The following is a 27,646-nucleotide window of genomic DNA, read 5'->3' on the forward strand; positions in this document are numbered from 1 at the left end:
GTGGGAGGACCACATTAACATATCACTGCGTGACTCCAAGTTTACATTGAAATGATGGTTATTATATAAATATTCCGGCATAAAGGCATTTCAACCACCATTACTCACATAATTAATTTTACAGACACAAAAAGATCCCACCTTGTCTAACGTATTTAGTTTTTTCGACATTTGCAAAGTTTACCGACAAATTAGCAGTTTCCATCAGGCCTGTCGTGACATTTTTTTATCTGACATTTACTTTACTCGCATAAAAAGGTTGGATGGAAACCTGGTTACTGATACAGAAATAAGACTTTTTGGAAAATCACTATCTGGATAAACACACTTCACAGAGACTTATTTTCTAAGTCCCTGGAGAGATATAGGGAATGACAATAGTCTTTATTTTGATCCCTCAATAACATCAGGAGAAATGTTGATGCAAACTTGGTTCTGCTATTGCTCTAAAACAATATTTAATCTGAAGCCATTGATAAGGATAAGGATTTAGGGAAATTTCACATACAGTACACTCCAAGATAAGGATTGGTGAAGGGTAGGATACGTACAGGATCAGCAGAAGTGGATGCGCTGTGGCCTCATCAAAATCTATTGGCAAGGTCAGCTCCAGACGGAGTGCTATAAAATAAATCAGAAATCCCTTACACCTCAAATGCACATTGATTATACTAAGTGCCAATCAGGCTTCCAAATGTAGTATCTTAACATATCATGTTTATTTCTACAATGAGAATCTTGAGAGAATCTTCATATGTTAACCTGTTCTGATTGCATGATATTATGATTTGACAAATTACATGTTACATCGCTCGACAAATGACCAAGCAACTGATTACATTGCAGACACATTTACATGTATGGCAACATACATATAAATCAAGAGTGAAAAAACATGAACAAAAGGCAATCCTTGAAATGGAGCTAGAAATGAAGGTGCAGTCTCCATTCAGAAGCCTTAATGAAATGTAGCACATTGTGTCTAATTGCACACACGGTTCAGAGTGAAGAACCCATATGGCGAGCCTTCCCATCTAATTGGATTAGTAGATTGGCAGGCTTCTCATTCCAGAGCTGATTCATAATCACCTCACAAAGTTGTGCACCTGTTCTTTTAATTGTGTTTATCCCTGGTACCTGTTTATTATGTACTCCGGCACTTCAAGCTCCATGGCTCACACTACATCTAAAAACCCTGCCTGTCGATTTGTCTGCATGTAGCAAGTCAACAGCTGAAATATGTTACCTGTTACTAGTGTTGCTATTATTACTGTTGCTATTACTCCATGAATTAACCACATGAGGGATAAGGATGATGATTCATGATGATGCTGATGATGACAATGATGCTGACAACTATGATTACAGTGACAGTGATAATGATGGTAATGATGATGTTAATGCCCAAAGATGATTATGAAGATGATGGTCACGATGATAGAATGATCATGAGAAAGATTGGATTGTCATACCAAAGTTGTTGATTTGTAGGGTCCTGATATCTCTCCTTGGTATATTCCTATATATCAGTGCATCTCTTAGTGCAGTGTTCTTCTCCAAAATGTCATTCTCTATATACAGAGATGGAAAAATAAATATTTGGATTAAGCAGACACATCATCTCTCTTAAATCCATCATGGTAAAGCATTATGTTTTAATATCTGCATAGGCTCCTAATTGCATATAATGTTATTAAATGTATTTGCATTTACAGTGCCTTCAGAAAGTATTCACACCCCTTGACTATTTCCACATTTTGGCTTGTTAGAGCCTGAATTTATAATGGATTCAATTAGATGTTGTGTCACTGGCCTACACACAAAACCTCATAATTTCAAAGTGGAATTATGTTTTTAGAAATGTTTACAAATTAATAAAAAATGAAAAGCTGAAATGTCTGGCAACCCTAAATACATTTTGCTTAGAAATGTACTCACTCTATCTGCAATAACAGTGTTTAACCTGATTTTTCAATGACTACCTCATCTCTGTACCTCACACATACAATTATCTGTAAGGCCCTCAATTGAGCAGTTAATTTCAAACACAGATTCAATGTTTACATATCTTACATTACTCATCTCATATGTATATACTGTATTTTATACCATCTATTGCGTCTTGCCTATGCCGCTCGGCCATCGCTCATCCATATATTTATATGTACATATTCTTATTCCATCCCTTTACATTTGTGTGTATAAGGTAGTTGCTGGGGAATTGTTAGATTACTTGTTAAAAACTACTGCACTGTCGGAACTAGAGGTACAAGCATTTCATTAGATATTACTGCGTTGTCAGAACTAGAGGCACAAGCATTTCATTAGATATTACTGCGCTGTCGGAACTAGAGGCACAAGCATTTCATTAGATATTACTGCGCTGTCGGAACTAGAGGCACAAGCATTTCATTAGATATTACTGCGCTGTCGGAACTAGAGGCACAAGCATTTCATTAGATATTACTGCGCTGTCGGAACTAGAGGCACAAGCATTTCATTAGATATTACTGCGCTGTCGGAACTAGAGGCACAAGCATTTCATTAGATATTACTGCGCTGTCGGAACTAGAGGCACAAGCATTTCATTAGATATTACTGCGCTGTCGGAACTAGAGGTACAAGCATTTCATTAGATATTACTGCGCTGTCGGAACTAGAGGCACAAGCATTTCTCTACACCTCCATTAACATCTGCTAACCATATGTATGTGACCAATAAAATTAGATTTTGATTTTTGAACCACAAAGACCAGGTAGGTTTTCCAATGCCTCGCAAAGAATTCCACCTATTTGTAGATGGGTAAAAATAAAAAAGCAGACAATGAATATTCGTTTCAGCGCGGTGAAGTTTGGCAGTGGCTCACCCATTACGGCGTTAGGGGTGGCGACCCACTTGTGATTGGTATTTCTTTTGGTATATATATATATATCGCTGTGCTAGTGGCGTCACTACAGACCCTGGTTCGATCCCGGGTTGTGTCACAACCGGCCGTGATCGGGAATCCCACAGGGTGGGGCACAATTGTCCCAGAGTCCGGGTTAGAGGAAGGTTTAGCCGGGGTAGGCCGTCATTGTAAATAGGATTTTTTTTCTTTACTGACTTGCCTAGTTAAATAAAGGTTAAATATTTGTTGTTGTTGTAAATAAATACAAATGAAATATATATATCAAACTGGTTCATTTGGCCAAAAAAGTTAATAAATATTTATTGATTAAATGAATTGAATCTATGTGTGTATATATTAAATAAATCAAGGATTATGTTTTAAATGCTCATAAAAGTGCAATGTGTGAATTTTCTAGTTTTAAAAATATACTGCTCAAAAAAATAAAGGGAACACTTAAACAACACAATGTAACTCCAAGTCAATCACACTTCTGTGAAATCAAACTGTCCACTTAGGAAGCAACACTGATTGACAATACATTTCACATGCTGTTGTGCAAATGGAATAGACAACAGGTGGAAATTATAGGCAATTAGCAAGACACCCCCAATAAAGGAGTGGTTCTGCAGGTGGTGACCACAGACCATTTCTCAGTTCCTATGCTTCCTGGCTGATGTTTTGGTCACTTTTGAATGCTGGCGGTGCTTTCACTCTAGTGGTAGCATGAGACGGAGTCTACAACCCACACAAGTGGCTCAGGTAGTGCAGCTCATCCAGGATGGCACATCAATGCGAGCTGTGGCAAGAAGGTTTGCTGTGTCTGTCAGCATAGTGTCCAGAGCATGGAGGCGCTACCAGGAGACAGGCCAGTACATCAGGAGACGTGGAGGAGGCCGTAGGAGGGCAACAACCCAGCAGCAGGACCGCTACCTCCGCCTTTGTGCAAGGAGGAGCAGGAGGAGCACTGCCAGAGCCCTGCAAAATGACCTCCAGCAGGCCACAAATGTGCATGTGTCTGCTCAAACGGTCAGAAACAGACTCCATGAGGGTGGTATGAGGGCCCGACGTCCACAGGTGGGGGTTGTGCTTACAGCCCAACACCGTGCAGGACGTTTGGCATTTGCCAGAGAACACCAAGATTGGCAAATTCGCCACTGGTGCCGTGTGCTCTTCACAGATGAAAGCAGGTTCACACTGAGCACGTGACAGACGTGACAGAGTCTGGAGATGCCGTGGAGAACGTCCTGCTGCCTGCAACATCCTCCAGCATGACCGGTTTGGCGGTGGGTCAGTCATGGTGTGGGGTGGCATTTCTTTGGGGGGCTGCACAGCCCTCCATGTGCTCGCCAGAGGTAGCCTGACTGCCATTAGGTACTGAGATGAGATCCTCAGACCCCTTGTGAGACCATATGCTGGTGCGGTTGGCCCTGGGTTCCTCCTAATGCAAGACAATGCTAGACCTCATGTGGCTGGAGTGTGTCAGCGGGTCCTGTAAGAGGAAGGCATTGATGCTATGGACTGGCCCGCCCGTTCCCCAGACCTGAATCCAATTGAGCACATCTGGGACATCATGTCTCGCTCCATCCACCAACGCCACGTTGCACCACAGACTGTCCAGAAGTTGGCGGATGCTTTAGTCCAGGTCTGGGAGGAGATCCCTCAGGAGACCATCCGCCACCTCATCAGGAGCATGCCCAGGCGTTGTAGGGAGGTCATACAGGCACGTGGAGGCCACACACACTACTGAGCCTCATTTTGACTTGTTTTAAGGACATTACATCAAAGTTGGATCAGCCTGTAGTGTGGTTTTCCACTTTAATTTTGAGTGTGACTCCAAATCCAGACCACCATGGGTTGATAAATTGGATTTCCATTGATTATTTTTGGGTGATTTTGTTGTCAGCACATTCAACTATGTAAAGAAAAAAGTATTTAATAAGATTATTTCATTCATTCAGATCTAGGATGTGTTATTTTAGTGTTCCCTTTATTTTTTTGAGCAGTGTATATAGTTCAAAACAAGCTGTTCAGTTACTTACTGCTCTGCCCCTCAGTGACTGCCAGCAGTGCCTGTTCCGCCTCCATGTGTGCAAAGGCCACGAGAACATTGCTTGGATTGTGTTGCCAGCTATCTGCTATGAGTGGGAACAGCCCCAATGAAATCACAGGATTTCATAGCATAAATTATAACAGCACAAAGTAAATGGACCATCCAGGGGGGCTCAAATATGCATTGGTTTAGTCAGAACTTCTGGGTCTGCTCTATTCTCCTCCTCCCAATGAGTCTCTCGTGCCAAACGGCTTACTTTCCGAATGTGAGACTACAATAGATCTGCCTTATTAGGTGAAAAAGCAAAAAGCAAATTGTAATTAACTTGTAATTCAATTATTATAAATGTCTTAGGAGCCTGGGACCTGATAAACTGGGCAACTACATCTAACAAGAGTCAAAGGACAGATGGATACCCCACCTAGAATCTTCTCATCGCAGATCTGGTAGGACAAAAAATCATGGCCAATTGTATCGTTTCCCCCTGACGTTATTTATCAGGTTCTACTGTAGGTGACAGGGCGACATGTTGTGTAGACTAAAACAGCATAAAACTTGGTGTATCACAAGGCATGATCAAATTGATCATTCAGCTACAGTAATTTTGAGAAACACAGAGAAATTCTTTGTTCGTTTTAGCTGTTAGCTTGCTGGCTAGTTAGCTCCCATGCCAATTTCAAGTCTTTCTAAACTCACATCTGACTAACTCGGAAATATGAAGTTATTTCAGAATGAACATTTACTGGCTAGCACGTCATGCTTTGTGATATTAGCTATCCCCAGTTAGATAATGTGTTAACTTATTGCATCTGTATGCTGATTGCGTTCTCCCTGTTTGCACTCGTTCGTGAGCTGGCTGCTCGTTCTAAATAGTATAATCTAATCTGTTCAAAACAGTGGCAGCATGTGCAGCAGTGGTTATTCGGTTTTTGACATGCAAAAGTGAAATAGGTGTATTTATGCTGTCGTTCAAATGCACAGATTGCTGTATACTGTATATCTTATAAAAGAGACTACCAGTAGTTCAAAAACTTGACATCATATTTTTTGGCCTGCGGTTTTGTTGACGACTCCAACCATCTTGCGCCACGGTTATTAATTACACTTTGGATGGTGTATCAATACACCCAGTCACTACAAAGATACAGACGTCCTTCGTAACTCAATTGCCGGAGAGGATGGAAACTGCTTAGGGATTTCATCATGAGGCCAATGGTGACTTTAAATCAGTTACAGAGTTGAATGGCTGTGATAGGAGAAAACTGAAGATGGATCAACAACATTGTAGTTACTCCACAATACTAACCTAAATGATAGAGTGAAAAGAAGGAAGCTCTACAGAATAATAAATATTCCACAAATGTCCTGAATACAACGCGTTATGTTTGGGGAAATTCCAACACAACGCATCACTGAGTACCACTCTTCACATTTTCAAGCATGTTGGTGGCTCCATCATGTTATGGGTATGCTTGTCATTAGCTTGAAAATCTATGGCAAGACTTGAAAACGGCTGTCTAGCAATGATCAACAACCAACTTGACAGAGCTTGAAGAATTTAAAAATAATAATGTGCAAATATTGTACAAATCCAGGTGTGCAAAGCTCTTAGAGACTTACTGTCACGTCTACTCCTGCTCCCCCTCTCTGGCACTCATTGTCGCCAGTTTACTTATTATTACTCACACCTGCACCTTATGAGACTCACCTGGACTCCATCAATTCTATGCTTGCCTCCCCTATATCTGTCACTCCCTTTGGTTCTTTCCCAGGCAGTATTAGTTATGTTTCTCATGTCCAGACGCTACTCTTGTTTTGTATTGTTCCATGTTCTATTTATTACCTGTACTTGCGTCCTGACTCCCAGCATCTGTGTTACACTTACCCAGAAAGAAAACGTATTTAGGGTTGCCAGACATTTCAGCTGTAATTGCTGCCAAAGGTGATTTTAACATGTATTGACTCAGGGGCGTGAATACTTATGTAAATTAGATCTTTTTGTATTTAATTTTCAATACATTTGCAAAAATGTCTAAAAACAGGTTTTTAACTTTGTCACTATGGAGTATTGTGTGTACCATAGATGGGTGAGAAAAACAATCTATTTGATCCATTATGAATTCAGGCTTTAACCCAACAAAATGTGGAATCAAGGGGTATGAATACTTTCTAAAGGCACATTGTATGCCATAATATCCTAAAATAGACACATCCATAGTTGAAAATTAAACCCATTTTATTGAAACGAGCGGCATAATCAAATCATATGGTAGAACTGATTCAATAGACATGATTCCTTTAATTTAATCACATTACCATATCGGTTCACACACGTTTTCCAAACACATCCCATTCAATGCACACACATGCGTTAGGATTCCCAGGTTTCATTTAAATATTGTACCACGTCCACATCCATCTAAATGAGGATCAAATTGCTAGGAAACTGATTCAGCGATATACATTTGTCGTGGCCCCACGGAGGATATAATGATGCAACTTTAATGAGTGAATTAATCAACATCACTCACGCACTGTGCCTGCAGAGGAAGAAGAGGTTGATCATTTATCTACTCCAGTATCCTAGACTGCTTTACAAATGGCATTTTAATCCCTATTTAGAGCATTACTTTTGACCAGGTCCCGTGGGTCAATAGGCTGGATTCTGCAGTAAATAGTATAGAACCAGGTGTACTCCCAGGTGTAACTCTCTGAATTAAGTATAAAACGTTGACCTGCTTAAAAAATGTCCTTTCTTCCCCTCATCCCACTGTTCTTCCTTTCTTACACAAGCAAGCAGTATACACACAGTGCCATGGTTGTTATTGTTTGAATTGTTGGTGCTCTTGTACTTACTGCTCATGTCATTCAGTTTGTAAAGAGTGGTTCTTGGTATACCAGGACCTGCAGAAACGAGACCAAGAATAAACATTTTTGTTCTTTTAAGAATTTAGAATCATTTGTTAAGCATTTCATGACAACATTTGTAAGGGGTGCATACTGGCGGCAGAGAAGTCAGACGCAGGAGAGCAAAAACTGTGTTTCCAACGGCACAGTTTAATAATAAAAACCACAGGAAAACAGAACAATCAATGAATGGGTACAAAACCCGACGCACACCAGACATAATGTGCACAAGCACTTACAATAAACAATACCGGACAAGGACATGGGGGGGAACAGAGGATTAAATACACAACATGTAATGATGGAATTGAAACCAGGTGTGTGAGAAGACAAGACAAAACAAATGGAAAATGAAAGTTGGATCGGCGATGGCTAGAAGGCCGATGACGTCGACCGCCGAACATCGCCCGAACAAGGAGAGGGACCGACTTCGGAGGAAGTCGTGACAACATTTTAAATGTCAAATGTCTGCTAATTATTATTGTAATTTATATGTTGTACATTCAACTGAAAATGTTATATAAAACATACTGCAAAATTACATGTATCCTACTCAGATTGAACTGATTTTCTTTATTGAACTATTACCTCTACAGTTCAGCAGGACATACTGATAGTCTGGGTTGAAGACTGCATCATAGTAGGAGCATTGTGTTTTGAACAGGGAGCAGGTCAGGCATTCACGTTGAAATGGGTTTACCGCCGACACCCTGATTGAAAGAAGTCGAGAAAATACTATACGGTAAGAGGTCAGAGTTAAATTAACTTGAGAGCTTGGTTCCTACAATATACAGTGCATTCGGAAAGTATTCAGACCCGATGACTTTTTCCACATTTTGTTATTCTAAAATGTATTAAACAGTTTTTTTCCTTAATCAATCTACACACACAATACCCTCTTGGGTATGACGCTAAAAGCTTGGCACACCTGTATTTGCAGAGTTTATTCCATTCTTCTCGGCAGATCCTCTCAAGCACTGTCAGTTATTTTCAGGTCTCTCCAGAGATGTTCGATCGGGTTCAAGTCCGGGCTCTGGTTGGGCCACTTAAGGACATTCAGAGACTTATCCTGAAGCCACTCCTGCGTTGTCGTGGCTGTGTGCTTAGGGTCGTTATCCTGTTGGAAGATGAACCTTCACCCCAGTCTGAGGTCCTAACCGCTCTGGAGCAGGTTTTCATCAAGGACCTCTCCATACTTTGATCTGTTCGTCTTTCCCTCGATTCTGACTAGTCTCCCAGTCCCTGCCACTGAAAAATATCCCACAGCATGATGCTGCCACCACCATGCTTCAAGTAGGGATGGTGCCAGGTTTCCTCCAGAAGTGACACTTGGCATTTATTCCAAAGGTTTCATCAGACCAAATAATTTTGTTTCTCATTGTCTGAGAGTCCTTAGGTGCGTTTTGGCAAACTCCAAGCGGGCTGTCAAGTGCCTTTTACTGAGAATTGGCTTCCATCTGGCCACTCTACCATAAAGGTCTGTTTGGTGGAGTGCTGCAGAGATGGTTGTCCTTCTGGAAGATTCTCCCATCTCCACAAAGGAACTCTGTCAGAGTGACCATTGGGTTCTTGGTCACCTCCCTGACCAAGGCCCTTCTCCCCCGATTGTTCAGTTTGACCAGGTGGCCAGCTCTAGGAAGAGTCTTAGTGGTTCCCAATTTCTTCCATTTAAGATTGATGGAGGGCACTGTGTTCTTGGGGACATTCAATGCTGCAGAAATGTTTTGGTACCTCTCCCCAGATCTGTGCCTCGACACAATCCTGTCTCTGAGCTTTACGGACAATTCCTTTGGCCTCATGGCTTGGTTTTTGCTCTGACATGCACTGTCAAGTGTGGGACCTTATACAGACTGGTGTGTGCCTTTAAAAATCATGTCCAATAAATTGAACTTACCACAGGTGGACTCCAATCAAGTTGTAGAAACATCTCAAGGATGACCAATGGAAACAGGAAACAGCTCAATTTCGAGTTTCATAGCAAAGGGTCTGAATACTTATGTAAATATGTTTTGTTTTTTTACATTTGCAAAAAATTCTAAACACCTGTTTTCACATTGTCATTTTGGGGTGTTGTGTGTAGAATGATGAGGGGAAAAAAATATTTTATCCATTTTAGAATAAGGCTGTAACGTATCAAAATGTGGAACAAGTCAAGGGGTCTGAATACTTTCCAAATGCACTGTACCTCGAGACAAATGTTTGGACCAGAGTTGATATCTGTTGGACATCTAACATCTGCATATTGGCAATTACTATACTTTCTATTTAAATGAATGTGTACAGTACCTGTACAGTTGTCTTTGTATTGAACTATCTTCTGTGCTAAGGAAATAACTATAAAAAGACAGAAGAAAATATTTTGTTAGGATCCATGTTCAGTCGGTATGACATTCCTGAACATTATTTTGCAACTGAATTCATCCCTACATCGAAGGTATGTCAGAGTAGGGTTGCAAAATTCCGGTAACTTTCCCAAAATTCCCAGGTTTTCCAGTAATCCTAGTTGGAGGATTCTGAATTTTCTGCTTATTCCGTCCTGATTATGTGAATCTTCCACTGGGATTTTGGGAAAGTTACCAGAATTGTGCAACCCTATGTCAGAGTATGGTCTGAGTATCAGTCATGTACACTGTATCTGCTTCCTCATCATACTCCAGGATCTGAGACACCTCCCAGCTGCCAGAGGTCAGGTGGCGCATGTTGACCTCATCACCATTGAACTGAGCAGGGAAACAAAACAAACACATATTACATCACCCGCAGCAACACGCTAGATGCAACATAACCTTGTATAGCCCATGTGCGATGCAAAACAAAACAAGGCAGTAAACATGTCGTCCCCCATGAATGATGCAGTCCCCCCCCCCCGCCCCCTGGGTCAACCAGTATCATTTTTAAAATTACGGATCTCTATGGCAAGACGCATCATTCACCCAAGTTTCATCCAAATCAGGTCAGTGGTGTCTGAGATATAACATGGGTTAACTAGACTCATATCCCTTAGCGTGTGTTCCAAATTTCATCACTCTGAGTCAAACAGATCAAGAGATATAAACATGTGCTCATTATAGTGCCACCGTATGGGCAATATGAATGAGTCTTGACAGTGTTTACAACATGTGTAAATAATCTTGTTACAATATGAATATCTTTGACTGATTTATATGCATTTACAGTATGTACTAGACCATGCCCAAGTGAAAGTTTAGGTCAAATGGTGTGAGGGGCGTGACCTTTCAAAGTTCGCATTTTCAATCTCTTGTTATAGCGCCACCATCTGGCCAATCAATGTAATTTTGTAAATGCCGGATCTCTATGGCAAGACGCATTATTCACAAAAGTTCCTTCAAAATCAAGCCAGTTCTGTCCGAGACGTCGTGTGTGACTAACGTATTAACGCACTAACGGACGGAGACAGGTCCACAGCCCCCTCCCCAATTTCATCATGGGGGACAACAGAGAGCGAATAACCTAATTGAGACTTTCTTTACCACAACTATGACAGCTGAACATCCTACCTGGTCAGATATCATTGTGATATGGTGGAATGACCCTCGTCCGCCATGTTTTATTGGCATGGTCAGGAAGAAGGTATTCCCATCCTTGGAAAACAATGGCTCTTCATTCTGTAAGAAAAATTAGTGTAGCCAACTGGTCATGACCAGAAAAAAACGTTTAACATTTATTAGGCGGATTTTCTGGTTTTGCAAGGTATTTCCTTTGTATCCCTCTCCAGTGAAAAGTGTTGCACAATATATGTAGCTAAAGAAATTCTTGAATGAACTTGTGTAATATCTGTGTAATAACAATATGATAAACCCTATGCATGCTTACCTGACGATCAAGCCACTTCTCTGATGTAATCACATGTTTCTGATGAGGAAACAGAGAGAGGTTAGTGAAGGGTATATGTGTCTGCTGTTCAAACCTTTAACTGTAGACATGGACAACCCATCGGACCTTTCACAGTGCAAAGACAGTAACGTGTACACTACCACTCAAAAGTTTGGACACACCTACTCATACAAGGGTTTTTCTTTATTTGTATTATTTTCTACAGTGTAGAACAATACATTTTTTACTTAACACTTATTTTTCTTAAAACTGCATTGTTGGTTAGGAGCTTGTAAGTAAGCATTTCACTGTAAGGTCTACTACAAACTGTTGTATTCAGCACATGTGACAAATACAATTTGATTTGAAGGCCTGATTCATGCAGTCTCCTCTGAACAGTTGATGTTGAGATGTGTCTGTTACCTGAACTCTGTAAAGCATTTATTTGGGCTGCAATTTCTGAGGCTGGTAACTGTAATGAACTTATCCTCCTCAGCAGAGGTAACTCCGGGTCTTCCTTTCCTGTGGCGGTCCTTATGAGAGCCAGTTTCATCATAGCGCTTCATGGTTTTTGCGATTGCACTTGAAGAAACTTTCAAAGTTCTTGAAATGTTCCGCATTGACTGACCTTCACGTCTGAAAGTAATGATGGACTGTCATTTCTATTTGGTTATTTGAGCTGTTCTTGCCATAATATGGACTTGGTCTTTTACCAAATAGGGCTATCTTCTGTATACCACCCCTATCTTGTCACAACACAACTGATTGGCTCAAATGCATTAAGAAGGAAAGAAATTCCACTAATTAACAAGGTACACCTGTTAATTGAAATGCATCTCATGAAACTGGTTAAGACAATGCCAACAGGTGCTCAGCATATGTGGGCACTCCTTCAAGACTGTTGGAAAAGCATTCCACGTGAAGCTGGATGAGAGAATGCCTAGAGTGTGCAAAGCTGTCATCAAGGGAAAAGGTGGCTAATTTGAAGAACCTAAAATATAAAATATATTTTGATTTGTTTCACACTTTTTTGGTTACTACCTGATTCCATATGTGTTACGTCATAGTTTTGATGTCTTCACTATTATTCTACAATGTAGAAAATAGTAAAAAAAAAGATCATCCCTTGAATGAGTTGGTGTGTACAAACGTTTGACTTTTACTGTACGATGCTCACTTTTATACATGCCCCCATAGTGACCTCACATAGCGACAGGATGGAGGTGTTCTGGGCTCGGTTCAACCAACGCACACCGATCTTCTCCTCTGTGACCCATTTCACCATGGTTATGTAGTAGTCACTATAGTGGACAAAGGGCCATTGGGACAAAATTATATTTATATTTTTAATTTAAAAAACAAAATAATATGCTGCCAACTGGGGCTTAATGAACGACATGTTGCGATCGTTGTCTTTTTTAATTGAACATGCTGGTCTCTTCAAAGAAACAAGATTGTTCAATTGATACCTTTTTTCAAAGCTGTTGGGAGGTCGCAGTTCAGTTGTCTGGGATCCCCCATCCAAGGTGATGACGTAAAGCTTAACTGTGGGATTGACCTGCCCCACCTAAAACACAAATAGAAAAACCACATGCGCAACAGTTTTCAAAGTGCTCACCCACCATTGAGAGCACGGAGAGCACACACATGGTACATAGAAGACTTTATAATTTAAACATAGAAGGCATGTACAGTTGTAACGGCTGTCTTGTTCGTCAGACGAAACAGAGAAGTCATCGTCTGAGAAAGTGGACCAATACGCAGCGGAGTTAGTGTTCATCATTGAAGTTTAATGGACGAAAGAACACTATACACAAAAACTAGAAAACCGACAGCCAAACAGTCCTGTCAGGTGCAAACACTAAACAGAAACAATTACCCACAAAACCCCAACGGAAAAACAGGCACTTATGTGTGACTCCCAATCAGCAACAACCAACAACAGCTGTGCCTGATTGGAAGCCACACGGCCAAAATCAATGAAACAGACAACATAGAAAATGAGCATAGAACGCCCACCCAATGTAATACCCTGGCCTAACCAAAATAAAGAACAAAAACCCCTCTCTATGGCCAGGGCGTTGCAACAGTTTGTGATATACAGCCCCACAACATTCTGCTATGTACTTGTCATGTTTTGAAATGCCAGAGTTCATAAACAGTCCCTCATCAGAGAATATAATGACCAGGGAGAATCACAAATGGAGCAAGCAAGAGTTGTGTTGCGCAGAAGCCTTCAAGGCCCATCTTAACTAGGCTATTGTTTTCTCCCAGATGAGCTCAGTCCTCCCCTTAAAACATGCAGCTCATTAGTCTATCAGGGCTGGAGGAGTCCCATACCACAGATCCTAACTTGAAGATGACAGGAGTCAAACTTTGGCTTTCACTGCACTGATATTGCCAACCCCATTATAGCCTTGCTCCGCTATTCTCTTTTTTTCCGGCATAATCGGGTCTCTGGATGAAAGGAAAAAACAGTATGCCAACTGATATTCCAAGAGAAATGAATTATCTTCTTCGCCGACTCCCTCGATATTAGCCTGCCTCTCTTGTGGGTATGTGCAAAATTCTCATTGTATATGTGTGTGTATGTGCGTACTGTTGTACGTGTGTGTATGTGCGTACGTACGTATGTGCTTGCCTTACCCTCAAGAGCAGAGGATGGTAGAGCATTACCTCTCCTTACCATAGCATATCACAGCACTTCCCGCCTAACGCTACAGATCCCTACAACCGCCACCACTGTGCGTTTCAAAGGAACCCGGTCAGCGCTGATATGAATAAAACAAGAAAGGATTTTTTTTAACCAGGATGAAAAAGCTAAAGCCAAAAAGCCCTGTGCAGGTTTAATTATTCATTCCACCTGTAATTTGATGAAGCTGTTTCTTCTTTATGCCCTCTGGAAGAGCCAGGAGAGGGCTTTGGGTACATGGGTACTCTACACAGAATATGCTTGTTAAATTTAAGAGTCTGGTAAGTACACCGTGCTGCTGAGTGGAACAAACTACCACAGCAACTCAAAGCCATAACGACCTTAACTTCATTTTTTTTTTATCTCAAAAGCTGGCTGATGATTGAACAATAGAACCATTTTTCATGTCTGTATCTACGTAATGTATTTGTATCTACAGTATACTGTTTTCAGCTGAAATAAAAGATCCCAGAAAGTTTCCATATGCACAAAAGCTTATTTCTCTTAAATGTTGTGCACAAATTTGTTTACATCCCTGTTAGTGAAAATGTTTCCTTTGCCAAGATAAACCATCCACCTGATAGGTGTGGCATATCAAGAAGCTGATTAACCAGCATCCGGCTTCTTCACCTGTGGGATCGTCTGAGACCAGCTACCCGGGCAGCTGATGAAACTGTGGGTTTGCACAACTGAAGAATTTCTGTACAAATTGCCAGAAACCGTCTCAGGGAAGATAATCTGAGTGTTCGTCATCCTCACCGGGGTCTTGACCTGATAGCAGTTCGGCGCCGCAACTGACTTCAGTGGGCAAATGCTCCCCTTCGATGGCCACTGGCACACTGGAGAAGTGTGCTCTTCATGGTTTCAACTGTACCGGGCAGATGGCAGACAGTGTTTATGGCTTTGTGTGGGCGAACAGTTTGCTGATGTCAATGTTGTGAACAGAGTGCCCAATGATGGACGTGGGGTTATGGTATGGGCAGGCATAAGCTACGGACAACTAACACAATTGCATTTTATAGATGGCACTTTGAATCCTGAGGCCCATTGTCGTGCCATTCATCCACCGCCGTCACCTCATGTTTCAGTATTACAATGTTCGAGGATCTGTACACAATTCCTGGAAGCTGAAAATGTCCCCGTTTTTCAATGAACTGCATACTCCCCAGGTATGTCACCCATTGAGCATTTTGGGATGCTCTGGATCGAAGTGTATGACAGGGAGTTCCAGCAACTTCGCACAGCCATTGAAGAGGAGTAGGACAACATTCCACTGGCCACTATCAACAGCCTGATCAACTGTATGCGAATTAGATGTGACGCGCTGCATGAGGAAAATGATGGTCACACCAGATACTGACCGGTTTTCTGATCCAGGCCCCTACATTTTTTTAAGGTATCTGTGACCAACATATGCATATCTGTATTCCCAGTCATGTGAAATCCATAGATTAGGACCTAATGATTTTAGTTCAATTCACTGATTTTCTTAAATGAACTGTCACTCAGTAACATCTTTGACATTGTTGCATGTCGCATTACACATTTTTGTTCAGTGTATGTATTGTTATAATGTTTTTTGCTCCATGCACTTTAAGGACCAAAATGAAAAAGGTCTCTGACTTGATTGTGCTACCTCTTTCCCAAATCAATCAGTCAATCAATCAATCAAAAGCACTAGAATTTCACAGTCAGTCAGAGTCAGTGACAATAGCTGTGTGTCCTGTTTCTGAGTACAAAAGTAGGACCCCCTATGGGCAGCTAATTGTTTCTTTATTCTCTGGACCTGCAAGGGTTGACCTAACCCCACTATGAAATTTGAGTAGAGTAATATACTCTCTACGTCCTTGAAGTGGTAGTATTGCTAGACCAACCCTACACTGGAATAAAGATAATGCTGGGCTCATTTGTATTTTGGGGTAAGGATTAGGGCTGTTATGGTGACTATATTACCGCCAAACTGGCAGTCATGAGTCATGACATCAGTCGAATTCCACATAACCGTTTAGTCACGATAACTAGGATTCTCCAAGCTCTGATGCTGCTGATGGTCATTAGTAGCCTACCAAACTTGCTAACTGCCTGGTATTCCGCACTCCATTGTTCCTCTAATCACTCTGACATCAATGCAAATGTAATCGAAAATCTAATCAAACACTTCATGAGAGCCCAGGAGCTCATGTTGCGCAACATTTCTTTGGGCTATGCAATTGTGTGAGAGTGTTGATGGCCTCTAGGCTTACAATATTTATTTCTCAACTTTCCTAATATTAAGCACATTGCTTCGCTTTAGAACAAGAGTATAGCCATCCTGGCTGACATGAAAAGGAGCCACGGGAAAAGCATTCTCCTTTCACTATTTACAGTAAGTGCATATAACATGCTTTTTTTTTTAACCCTGCCCCTATTCCAAGACAAGTAATAATAATGGTGATAATGGTCCATTCTAAATCAAAACTAATTTCACACATATATTATTTAGTATATGTAAAGACAAGATGAACCTTTTCAAGTGTGAGTTCAAATATCTCTCACTGTCGCACCGGCATTAGTTTTTTCGTGCGCGTGACGTCAGAATGCTCTCACTGTTCCAAAATGTGATTGTTATGCAACAGGACAGTTACCCGCGCTGCCCTCAAACCAAGGCCCGCTGCCTGCTAATTATCTATAGGCTGTCAATTTCAAATGATTTTCTAACAAGTTTTATTTTCTAACAACAGTTTGAATTGAGGTATGTACCGCCTGCTCGTTAAGTCGCATAAGAAGTAGATCATTTCACTCTTGTGGACAATTTATGTTTGAGCGGATAAACTTCTCTCTTCAACGAGAGCCCAAGCACTTCCCTAGTGTTTTCCCAGATCAAGTATAAAGACATTGCACATCTCTAGTCAGAACAGGCCTTGCACAAACGTTTTCCCCCAGCACATTTTATGGCTGGCGCCTGCATTGGATCATAATGTATTTACTGTTTTATTCAAATGTTTTCAAGTACTTGTAACGACCGTCCAAAGGAGTAGACCAAGGTGCAGCGTGGTGAGTGTTCATCTTATTATTTATTATAAATCACAACACTGAAACAAAATCATAAACAAATGACAAACGACCTTCACATCTCGCAGGCTATAACGAGCAGTACAAAAATAAGATCCCACAACTACAGGTGGGGAAAGGCTGCCTAAGTATGATTCCTAATCAGAGACAACGATAGACAGCTGCCTCTGATTAGGAACCATACTCGGCTCAACACAAAGAAATAGACACCATAGAATGCCCACCCCACACCCTGACCTAACCACATAGAGAAACAAACCGTCTCTCTCAGGTCAGGGCGTGACAGTACTGCTGACAAATCATGCATTCCAATTATTGCATAGATTGTAATGTACACATATGATGTGTGTAAAATACTTTATGAATGTCCTGATTACGATGAGCTAATGCTAAGCTATTTGCCGGCTATGTGTGGTGCCATGTCTGTTGACATCATACAATGCATTCTGGTTGTCATGTAGGCGTCTGTCAAACCAAAGATATTATAACAAGGGATAGTTCACTCGACTGACTTATGGTGCTTTCAAGACAACTGTGAACTCGGAAAAATACTAGGTAAAATCATGACATCAATGATCTTCAGGTCAGAAAGTCAGAGCTCTAGAAAGAGGCCTGAGTTCCCGAGTTGGAATTCCGAGTTGGATGACCGTTCAAAACGATTTTTCCCCAGTCGGAGCTCGTTTTTTCCGTGATCCCAGTTGTCTTGAACACACTGAAGTCAGAGATTTCCCATTTCCCAGTTGTTTTGAACACGGCATCAGATTGTAACTTTGGTACCTCAGGATTGCCAGCTCAGTCCCCTTTCCAGGGGTTTATTTTTATTTAGCGTATACACTTCTCTTGTGTTTGCTCCCCATTTACTGATAAATCCCACATCATAGTAATATTTCCTGCATCATATTCCCCACAATACCTTCCCCCATTTCTACCCCAATGGACTTGTGTCTTATAGTGAATGGCATTCTGGGATTAGGGAGTATTCACCAAGTCAAATATACAGTAAACAAACATGGCTGCCATCATTTACATTTACATTTACATTTAAGTCATTTAGCAGATGCTCTTATCCAGAGCGAATTACAAATTGGTGCATTCACCTTATAATATCCAGTGGAACAACCACTTTACAATAGTGCATCTAAATCTTTTAAGGGGGGGTTAGAAGGATTACTTTATCCTATCCCAGGTATTCCTTGAAGAGGTGGGGTTTCAGGTGTCTCCGGAAGGTGGTGATTGACTCATAAAGAATTTAGCTGCTGTTAGCTTAGCTGACAAGCATTTATTTTCTTAACAACATTACATTAGTCTCTTGTGCTCACCAGAGAAGTGGTACATTGTAAACTAGTCCAGCTGTTAGGTCGCTAACTTATGTTTTGTTTTTTGTCAGCGCAACCTGTTATTTAGACTGGTTTATTGAATGAGTTTGGCTGTGGATGTGTTCCATCTGATGCTTGGATGATGAAGTTCGCATTTATCTTTTACAATAAAAGGTCAAATTGAGGAATAAAGTTTAAGACCTTTATTTTCCATCAGTACAAAAAAAGATTTAGATGCTGTTCAGACAACAATGCTGTTTAAACGCATTTGTTACGTCTTACGTTCTGTTGCTACTGTTCCAATCACATATGTGAGATCGTATGCTGCAGGGACCACTCAACAATGATCACAAATATGTGATTGTATGCGTCAACAGGTTAAATTAAGAATATTTCTGATGGGTGACAATATTATCACTAGTGAATGATGTATTATCACTTGTGAATGACTGTGTGTGCAATAAGGCAAGAAACAGTGCATGCCTTTTTTTTGCGACTTTTTAAAATCATAGTCACACATCTCATGTAGCCTAGCCCATATGGCCAATGTTTTGATAAGGTTTTCATCACTGTTAAAGTTGCCAAATAACTCCTTTACAACCGGTGTAGAGCCTAATGGCATACATAGGTGACGCGTGAGTTTCCAGTTTGAGGAATATTATTTTCACCATAAAAATGCACCTTTATACATGCATAATGGCATCTGCTGTCACTTTTGAGAATGGTGTTTTCCCACTAATTGATTGCATTTTGGAACATTCGGAATTTGGAACATAGTCTATCAGCCATGTGCGCATTGCTGCTCTTATAATGTGAAGAAATAGCCTAATAGTTTATTAACATTTTAAGCTAAACGTTCTGATCTGTTGCATCCGCTTCATTTCTTTTAAAAGGTTTTTATGCGGGTGAATTTTTTCATTTGGGATGTATCGCATCCCACAACTGTCCCAGAGTATGTTTGGAATATTTTTTTCTCACACAGAAGAACACGTTGACCAATAGAATTGCAAAATGTTTGTACTATGGGGGATAGTAGATTGACATATGCTAGTGCTTTTGCTGTTCATTAGGCCTACTCATCTTGTTGGCTGATGAAAAGGACATTTGGACAGTTCTTCTAACATGTTCAATATGCACCTCGGAATTCGATAAGTACATGCACACTTGCATCCCCAATGTGTCTGTCTTCACTTGTAGCCTACTTCGGAGCTGAGATGCCTGTTTGAAGGACCCGATCACTTGAAGGTCATTGGCTAATAAGAATTGAGATATCTGAGAGAGCCATGTGAGTGAGCGGTGCTTTGGAGTGCTGCGACTGGCAGCCGGGAAAAGGGAATATTAATTATTATATTCAGGCAAAATGCACAATGGCCACACAAGGGGGATGCCGCGTAGAAATCCGAGGCCTGGTGAGAATATTAGTGCTTGTCAAATTATGAATGAGAGACTGATGAGATGTGTGCAGCCTCCACATGAAACAAAGCAGAGCTCGTGCCTTTCATGCAGCTTTTTCAAATCATCATTAGAGTCGTATCATTCAGCATTAGAATATATAAAAAATCCAAAACATATAGCCCAACGTTTGCATCACAATTAAAGTTGCATAAATAACTCTAAATTGAGCATATAGGTGGACCTGTTTTCTTGTTAACCGCTCAACACAGAATAACCGCATGTTTGCACTCCCTCGGAAATCATTTGGAGAAAATATCCATTTCATTTTATTCAGCTATGTTCAATTGTATTCTTCATACAATAAAATAATGGCACATAATTCTAAGCAAATATTGTCTGCTAAATGAACTAGTGTATCCCACAGCCTTATGGCTTAGCCGGATCAGATCCTAAAATAATATCAAAGTTTGCGATTATGTTCTTCTGAAATAGTCTACATTTTCTAAAATAACCTGTCTAAAATAAATAATGAATTTATTGTAATGGTGTAGGCTATATTACATGTATTTGTTCTACTTTTTAAAAATATAGATATTCCAAAAGTCTGCAGCAGTGGCTTGTAGGCTATGCGTGGAAGTCAAAGATGCTAAACGTGTTTATGTTAATGATGGTCAATTACTGTGAGACTGGCAGTTATTTGCATAACAGTCACCGGCTGACACAATTTCATGACTGCGACAGCCCTAGTAAGAATACTCTTGGTCTAAGTCTTACCTTGGAGTAAGGTTACTGTTAGCCTAACTTGGTCTAAATAGGTACCGGGTCTAACTTAACTTGGGGTAAGGGTACAGTTGGCCTAACTCTTACCTTAGGATAAGGGTACAGTTGGCCTAACTCTTACCTTGAGGTAAGGGTACAGTTGGCCTAACTTTTACCTTAGGGTAAGGGTACAGTTGGCCTAACTCTTACCTTGGGGTAAGGGTACAGTTGGCCTGACTCTTACCTTGGGGTAAGGGTACAGTTGGCCCCTGGGGTAGAGGGCGCCAGTGAAGCGAGGCAGGAGCATGTTGGGTACCAGAGTGTCGTTGAGGTTCAGGTAGGCCAGTCGTGACCCGTCAGGGGACCACCAGTGAGCCACTTGAGAGTGCAACACTTCCTCTGTAAAACAATGAAAGGATAATTTTTTATAACTGTTTATACCAAGTGGATAAAACATTACATGTGGTAAATCTACACTTTAACTCCGCCAATATTTAAATCCTTTTACTGTATATAAATAAACTATACACAACAAAATAAGCATGTCAAAACACATTCACAGCACTAATAACGTGTATATATTTTATTTGAAAGAAATGCAAGGACACTTATTTTTAATTATCTGCCTTTTTTAGCTACTCATCTTACTCTTTTCTATTTCCTCCAGAAATGTGCGTGTGTACAGCTAAACTTTGGATTCATGTACACTGTTTCATTCCTTTGAGTAGAAGGAAAAGGAGAGGCTGAACCATTATGCAGTAGGAGTGCCAGGCAGGCAGAAATCATGTGGGAGATGACAAAATTATCAGCCTCTTCACTTTCCATTGGCCAACACAATATAATGTGTAAAAATAGCTCATTTGGGGACATTTCTATTTTTCCTGCTCTAAACACCCAATAATCTAGCTGAATGTAACAATCGTCATAGAGCTATTCAACATGTCTCCACAAATGGTACAGCGTAAATACAGTCACTATCTATGTGTGTGTGTGTGTGTGTGTGTGTGTGTGTGTGTGTGTGTGTGTGTGTGTGTGTGTGTGTGTGTGTGTGTGTGTGTGTGTGTGTGTGTTTGTTTGTATATGTGTGTGTGTGTGTGTGTGTGTGAATCCTGTTCTATGCTGGACACCAGTCAAGTCCTTTTGCTATCCATGGTTACAAAAGACAGTCCCCAGGACATAAACAAAGGGAGCCATTTCAGAGTAGCGGAATGTACCTATACTGTCCACACAGTATAGGTGAATTCCAGTCTGAGGTCGTCATTTCTGGACATTCTCAACCATTGTTGACCAATATTATCAGAACAGTGGCGGTCCTACCTTCATATAACCAATCAGCGATGCCATTGAAGACCACTCCTTCTTGTCCTGAAGACGTCAGTCTCCAAGAACTGCTTTTGACATCCGTCTGGTAGTAAATGTTGTTTTCAAAGACATACACCTGATGAGAAAGATGTTTCATTCATCATGGGATATCAAATCTACTGCGTTCATCTACATTTAGTCAATGTTCCTGCTACGTAATAAGATCACGCTTATCATTACTTATAAATACACACACACACACACACACACACACACACACACACACACACACACACACACACACACACACACAAGGACACACACACACACACACACACACACAATCTATCTCAAGGCCATCAGACTGTTAAACAGCCATCATTAACACAGAGAGGCTGCTGCCTACAAACCAGCCTTGAAATCATTGGCCACTTTAATAAATGGATCACTGTTCACTTTAGTAATGCCACTTTAATAATGTTTACATATCTTGCATTACTCATCTCATGTGTATATACTGTATTTTATACCATCTACTACATCTTAGCTATGCCGCTCTGTCATTGCTCATCCATATATTTAAATGTATTTATTCTTATTCCATTCCTTTAATTAGATTTGTGTGTATTAGGTAGGTGTTGTGGAATTATTAGATTACATGTTAGATATTGCTACACTGTCAGAACTAGAAGCACAAGCATTTCGCTACACTCACAATAACATCTGCTAACCATGTGTATGTGACCAATAACATTTGATTTGATTTAAAGTTCTACTCACACACGCTCAAAAAGTTATTCAGTGAAGGAAGAATCAACAACACAGAAGAACCTCTTGAATCAACGCACACTTAAATAGAGTATTGGACTTCCTATCCCCAGTTTTTAGCTTTTTTTCCCCTGTTGTATGTTAGAATTAACTTGAAAAGTTCCAAAAGAAATGTGATAAATTGTCCCGGTGGAGGTCATAACACATGGCAAAGTGGTCATTTTTAACAATTTATCTTAGACAAATAGAGAAAATGTGTTTACATGATAGGAGACTGGGAGGAAATGTTGGTGTGATGAGCTTAGACACACACACACACACACACACACACACACACACACAGCTGTAAGGGCTTTCTAAGGTTGCGTTTACACAGGCAGACAAATTCAGATCTTTTTTTTCCACTAATTGGTCTTTTGACCAGTCACATCAGATCTTTTCACATTAGACATTTTTCAGAGGATCTGATTGGTCAAAAGACAAATGAGTAAAAAAAAAAGATCAGATTTGGCCTGCGTTTGTAAGCAGCCTATTTAACTGATTACATGGGGGCCGGGTATAAATACTGCAGAAACTAGACAAATATGCTATCAAACGGTTAATTACTTGCCATGTCTACGCTTTACAAATAATGAACTGATTATACCATGCTTAATACTCCTTGGGTAGAGGGAATTACTCACAAAGAGAGATCTTGTAGCCAACAACATGTCTTAAAGCAACGGGTTGATTAGTAGTACTGTTGTTCGTTTTCCGTCTCGATAATTGGTTCCTTTTACGGCTTTTGTTTATGTATCTCTCATGTCAAAAACAACCCTTAATCAACATTCACCTTTGAGCAAAGGGGGTCTGGAGAATGAACTATACATACCATTGTTACATAAGAGGTTTAAACATTGCCCATGCCTCTCCATGGCTTCCAGCGATTGAAAATGAGTCAAAGCAACGTATTTGGTTGGTAAAACACAACAAAAAACATTGTATTTCATGGGCTCAGGAAATACAATCATGTTGATGTTGATTTCACGTTTTGCAATAGACTTCAAAGATCTGATTTGAGATTGAGAGTCCTTCGCACCTGCTTTCAATTGTGTACTTTTTTTAAACTTATAGTATGAGGAAAGGTCAAACTATCTTATTCAAACACAAATGGCTATTTTGGCTTCAACACTACACACTATGGCTTTAAACCAACTCTGGCCTTGTGGTTAGAGTGTTCGCCCTGATGGGGGTTCGATCCACAGTCGAATCAAACTAAAACGTCTAGAAATGGAACCTGATGCCTCTCTGCTTGACACTCAGCATTAAGGAGCTGGATTGTGGGTAATGCCATGCGATAGACTAGCATTTTGTCATCAAGCTGCCTCGTGCTACAGAATCAGGAGATTCTGCCCTATGGGCCGTTCTGGCTCGGACAAGGCTTGTCCAAGGCTTACATACTTACTATATATGGCTTTCCAAAGGAGGAACGCCATTCACTGCTAGTTGTCTCACTGTGTGATGTCATCTTCCTGAGATCTACAGTAAAACACTCCTAGTGTCTTGCTCTACAAGTTTGTATGCTTGGTTGTGTTGTTGTGGCTATGGTATGGTCCCAGTGCAGACATGGTACACATACCCAACCAATTTGTGGACAAGCTCCTACTCACCTCACCCCATTTCATCCGACTTTAACTACTTATCATAAATCTACTGCCATGCATGAGTAAAGGACATCAACTCAACGTGATTGAGTACACGGTGTGCAGTGTACACATCATAAACCCTACATTAGCATGAGTCATTTTCTTCAAGCTGACCCATAGGAATACTCACCAACTGTTGATCCCGAACGCCCCAAGAAGCAAACTGCAGGACCGAGTCCGACACCTCTGGAGGGTTCAGCTCCCGTACCTCCCTGGTTGAAAACCCAACATCATTATGCAGTCCCTCATGTACAAAATTTAGAAGGATTATTCAGATTATTAGCAGTAGATTTGAGGTAGTGGTCTGCTTTCAGCTTTCGGGTCATAGCCACACCATGATTCCGAAGGCATTTAAAAGCCATCCAATCATTAGCTGAATCAGACCTTCTTGCTTTTGCCCACACAGCATTCTGTTTCCTTATTATTTCAGCTAGTTCATGTGTATTGTTTGACAGGGGCATGCTTGTTGCATACTGTACATCCTGGAATGTTTTGTGGAAGTAAGAAAAGACTAATTCAACATCAGGGATGAATTCAATTCTATTCCAGGCAATGTTTAAAACATCATGTAAAAAACCCTGACTATCAAACAGCTTACAGTTTCTTTTCATGATGATACGTGGAGGTAATTTAGACATTTTACAATCCCTTACATAGACAACCACACAGTGATATTATTTGTAAAGACAGCAGAACCATTAAAACGATGAGGAGTATTGGTTAAAATAAGATCAATCAAAGACGATTTCAGAGTACCCTTTGCATTCAACCTTGTTACACTTTTGACAACCTGAGTAAGATTACAGGTGTTACATGAATTCTTGAGGTGATGAGAGTTGGACGTCAGGTCACCCATAAGCACGAATTCAGATTTGACATTGTGTGATAATAATTCAAAAATACAATCCAGAGAGCCAACAATAGCAGATGGGGGTTCTATAACAACAGGAGACAACCGGATTCAAGGATGCGCAGAGATTTACGGTATATTCAAAGACAGATATTCAAATTGCTTATGCTTGGTAACAGAAGTCAGAATGGTCACAGAGAACTTGTCTTTTATGTATATAGCAACACCACCACCCTTAGATTTGTGATCTGTCCGAAAAACATTGTAACCATCAATGCCAAAAACTTTGTCAGTGATAGATTTTTTAGAGATAGGTTTGAGGAAGCATAAATATATCTGGGTCTGGGGTTTTTATCCAGATATTTACAAAATCAAGTTTCTGAAGAAGACTTCTAACATTTATGTGCAGAAACTTCAGACCATTGTGACTTTTCAATTCAGATGGGGTAGAAATGTCAATTTCCTGACAGTAAAAGCAGCAACGTAATGACAAGCCTAGATTGGATTTTACAGCATTTGGATTTCCAGACCATACTAGAACCATAGTCCAGAGGACCCAGAGTCTTTAACACAACATATTTAATACTATTCATACTGTCTAGTGACATGATTAAGTACTGAAAGAACAATCCATGTAAATGCAAACGTGGTTTCTCCCATGTCAAATGGGAAAAACATGCAGAGTTCTCCAGCGCAATAGCGGGACAAGGGTATGGTATCTCCCAGGATGCACCCTGGGAAAAACACTCAAAGTTTTCCGCATTTAAGAGGCATCAGGCCCTAAATGCATCCTCAGTGTAAGATTCAAGGGTAGACAATAGCAACAACATGTTCGTTTGTAGCCGATCAATCAACGTGAGAAATAACCATAACACGTTTTCTAAGACTAATATAATAGGCCTATGAGGTTGCACACTAATCAGAAATAGGTCTAAGCTACAGTACATAAGCTACAATAAAATAACAATAAAGGCCAAGTAATAAAAATCAAAATTCATACAAGTTCCAGAGTAAAAGTCCACACAAGTCTACAGGCTAACGATAAAACGGTGTGTGTGTGTGTGTGTGTGTGTGTGTGTGTGTGTGTGTGTGTGTGTGTGTGTGTGTGTGTGTGTGTGTGTGTGTGTGTGTGTGTGTGTGTGTGTAAATGTGTGCTGGGGGTGAGCGAAGCACGGGGAAGAAGGGAGCAATTGGCGGGGGTACCTGTACCAGACAGGCGAGGAGCAGGCCTGGATAATCGGTAGCAGAGCCAGCAGACCGAAAGGTGAGGGCCCAAGCAGCGCAGCATGTCACAGGAGTAGCCTAGGTACAGCCTAGGTAACCCACTTGGGAGAGGCTTGTTTTGGGAGGCAGGGTATGAGAGGATGCTTTCAACCAGACAGGTGCATCGTGGAGGAGCTTTCAGCACTGGCACCGGAGTGGAGCAATTGATATCTGTTTGCTTTCTCCGATAAGAGAAAATATAGATTATCCTTTTTATAGCCAAGTAACTTGTTGATTATGTAAAAAAAATACTGTTGTATCTGGAAATGATTACTACAACAAAAACACTTGCAAACTAATAAACAGAAGCGCGCGAGACACCCGGGTTCAGCTGCCATCTTGGTAGGAAATTGCCTTCTGTTTACTATTAGTCTACTCAAATCTTGACAGGTGATACATACCTTGTATGCAGGTTGTATATCAAGTAGGATGCCAGGAAAGAGTACCGGTACACCTAAGGAGAAATCCATAGCAGAGAATGTGTTATCACCAGTACATAATCAGAAAAATGTGCTGTTGATGAAATATTAATAAAGCAAGATTTATTTTCCATTATAAATGTTTTGCACATTATCCAAATCTATAATTGTTTTTATTTGGCACTATGACCTAAATGGAAAGCTGGACAGAAAACCTTTGCATAACTATAAGGCCATTAAAACTCAATCTACACTGAGTGTACACAACATTAAGAACACCTTTCTAATATTGAGTTGCACCCCCCTTTGGCCTCAGAACAGCCTCAGTTTGTCAGCGCATGGACTCTACAAGGTGTCAAAAGTGTTCCACAAGGATGCTGGCCCATGTTGACTCCAATGTGTAAGGTTCTGCTTTTCTTTTCTTAGTCAACCTTGTGTTCTTTTTCTTTGTGTTCTTGAACGTA

General features: G+C 40.6%; 1 protein-coding gene across 1 annotated transcript in view; it reads right to left on the bottom strand.

Annotated features, from left to right (window-relative positions):
• Positions 1–27,646, bottom strand: part of LOC106586116 (inactive dipeptidyl peptidase 10) — a 40,437-nt gene that overhangs the window by 12,376 nt on the left and 415 nt on the right. Inside the window, exons 2-15 of the mRNA XM_045707890.1 lie at positions 27,165–27,217; positions 24,781–24,862; positions 22,213–22,333; positions 21,140–21,294; positions 13,152–13,249; positions 12,860–12,983; positions 11,683–11,721; positions 11,367–11,474; positions 10,477–10,568; positions 10,135–10,182; positions 8,437–8,558; positions 7,798–7,845; positions 1,473–1,571; positions 552–621 (exon numbers count right to left, since the gene is read on the bottom strand). Coding sequence (XP_045563846.1) covers positions 552–621; positions 1,473–1,571; positions 7,798–7,845; positions 8,437–8,558; positions 10,135–10,182; positions 10,477–10,568; positions 11,367–11,474; positions 11,683–11,721; positions 12,860–12,983; positions 13,152–13,249; positions 21,140–21,294; positions 22,213–22,333; positions 24,781–24,862; positions 27,165–27,217 — 1,259 coding nt within the window. The remainder of the gene's footprint in view (positions 1–551; positions 622–1,472; positions 1,572–7,797; positions 7,846–8,436; positions 8,559–10,134; positions 10,183–10,476; positions 10,569–11,366; positions 11,475–11,682; positions 11,722–12,859; positions 12,984–13,151; positions 13,250–21,139; positions 21,295–22,212; positions 22,334–24,780; positions 24,863–27,164; positions 27,218–27,646) is intronic.

This window comes from Salmo salar, chromosome ssa25, assembly GCF_905237065.1.
Source record: "Salmo salar chromosome ssa25, Ssal_v3.1, whole genome shotgun sequence".
In the NCBI taxonomy this organism is placed as follows: Eukaryota; Metazoa; Chordata; class Actinopteri; order Salmoniformes; family Salmonidae; genus Salmo; species Salmo salar.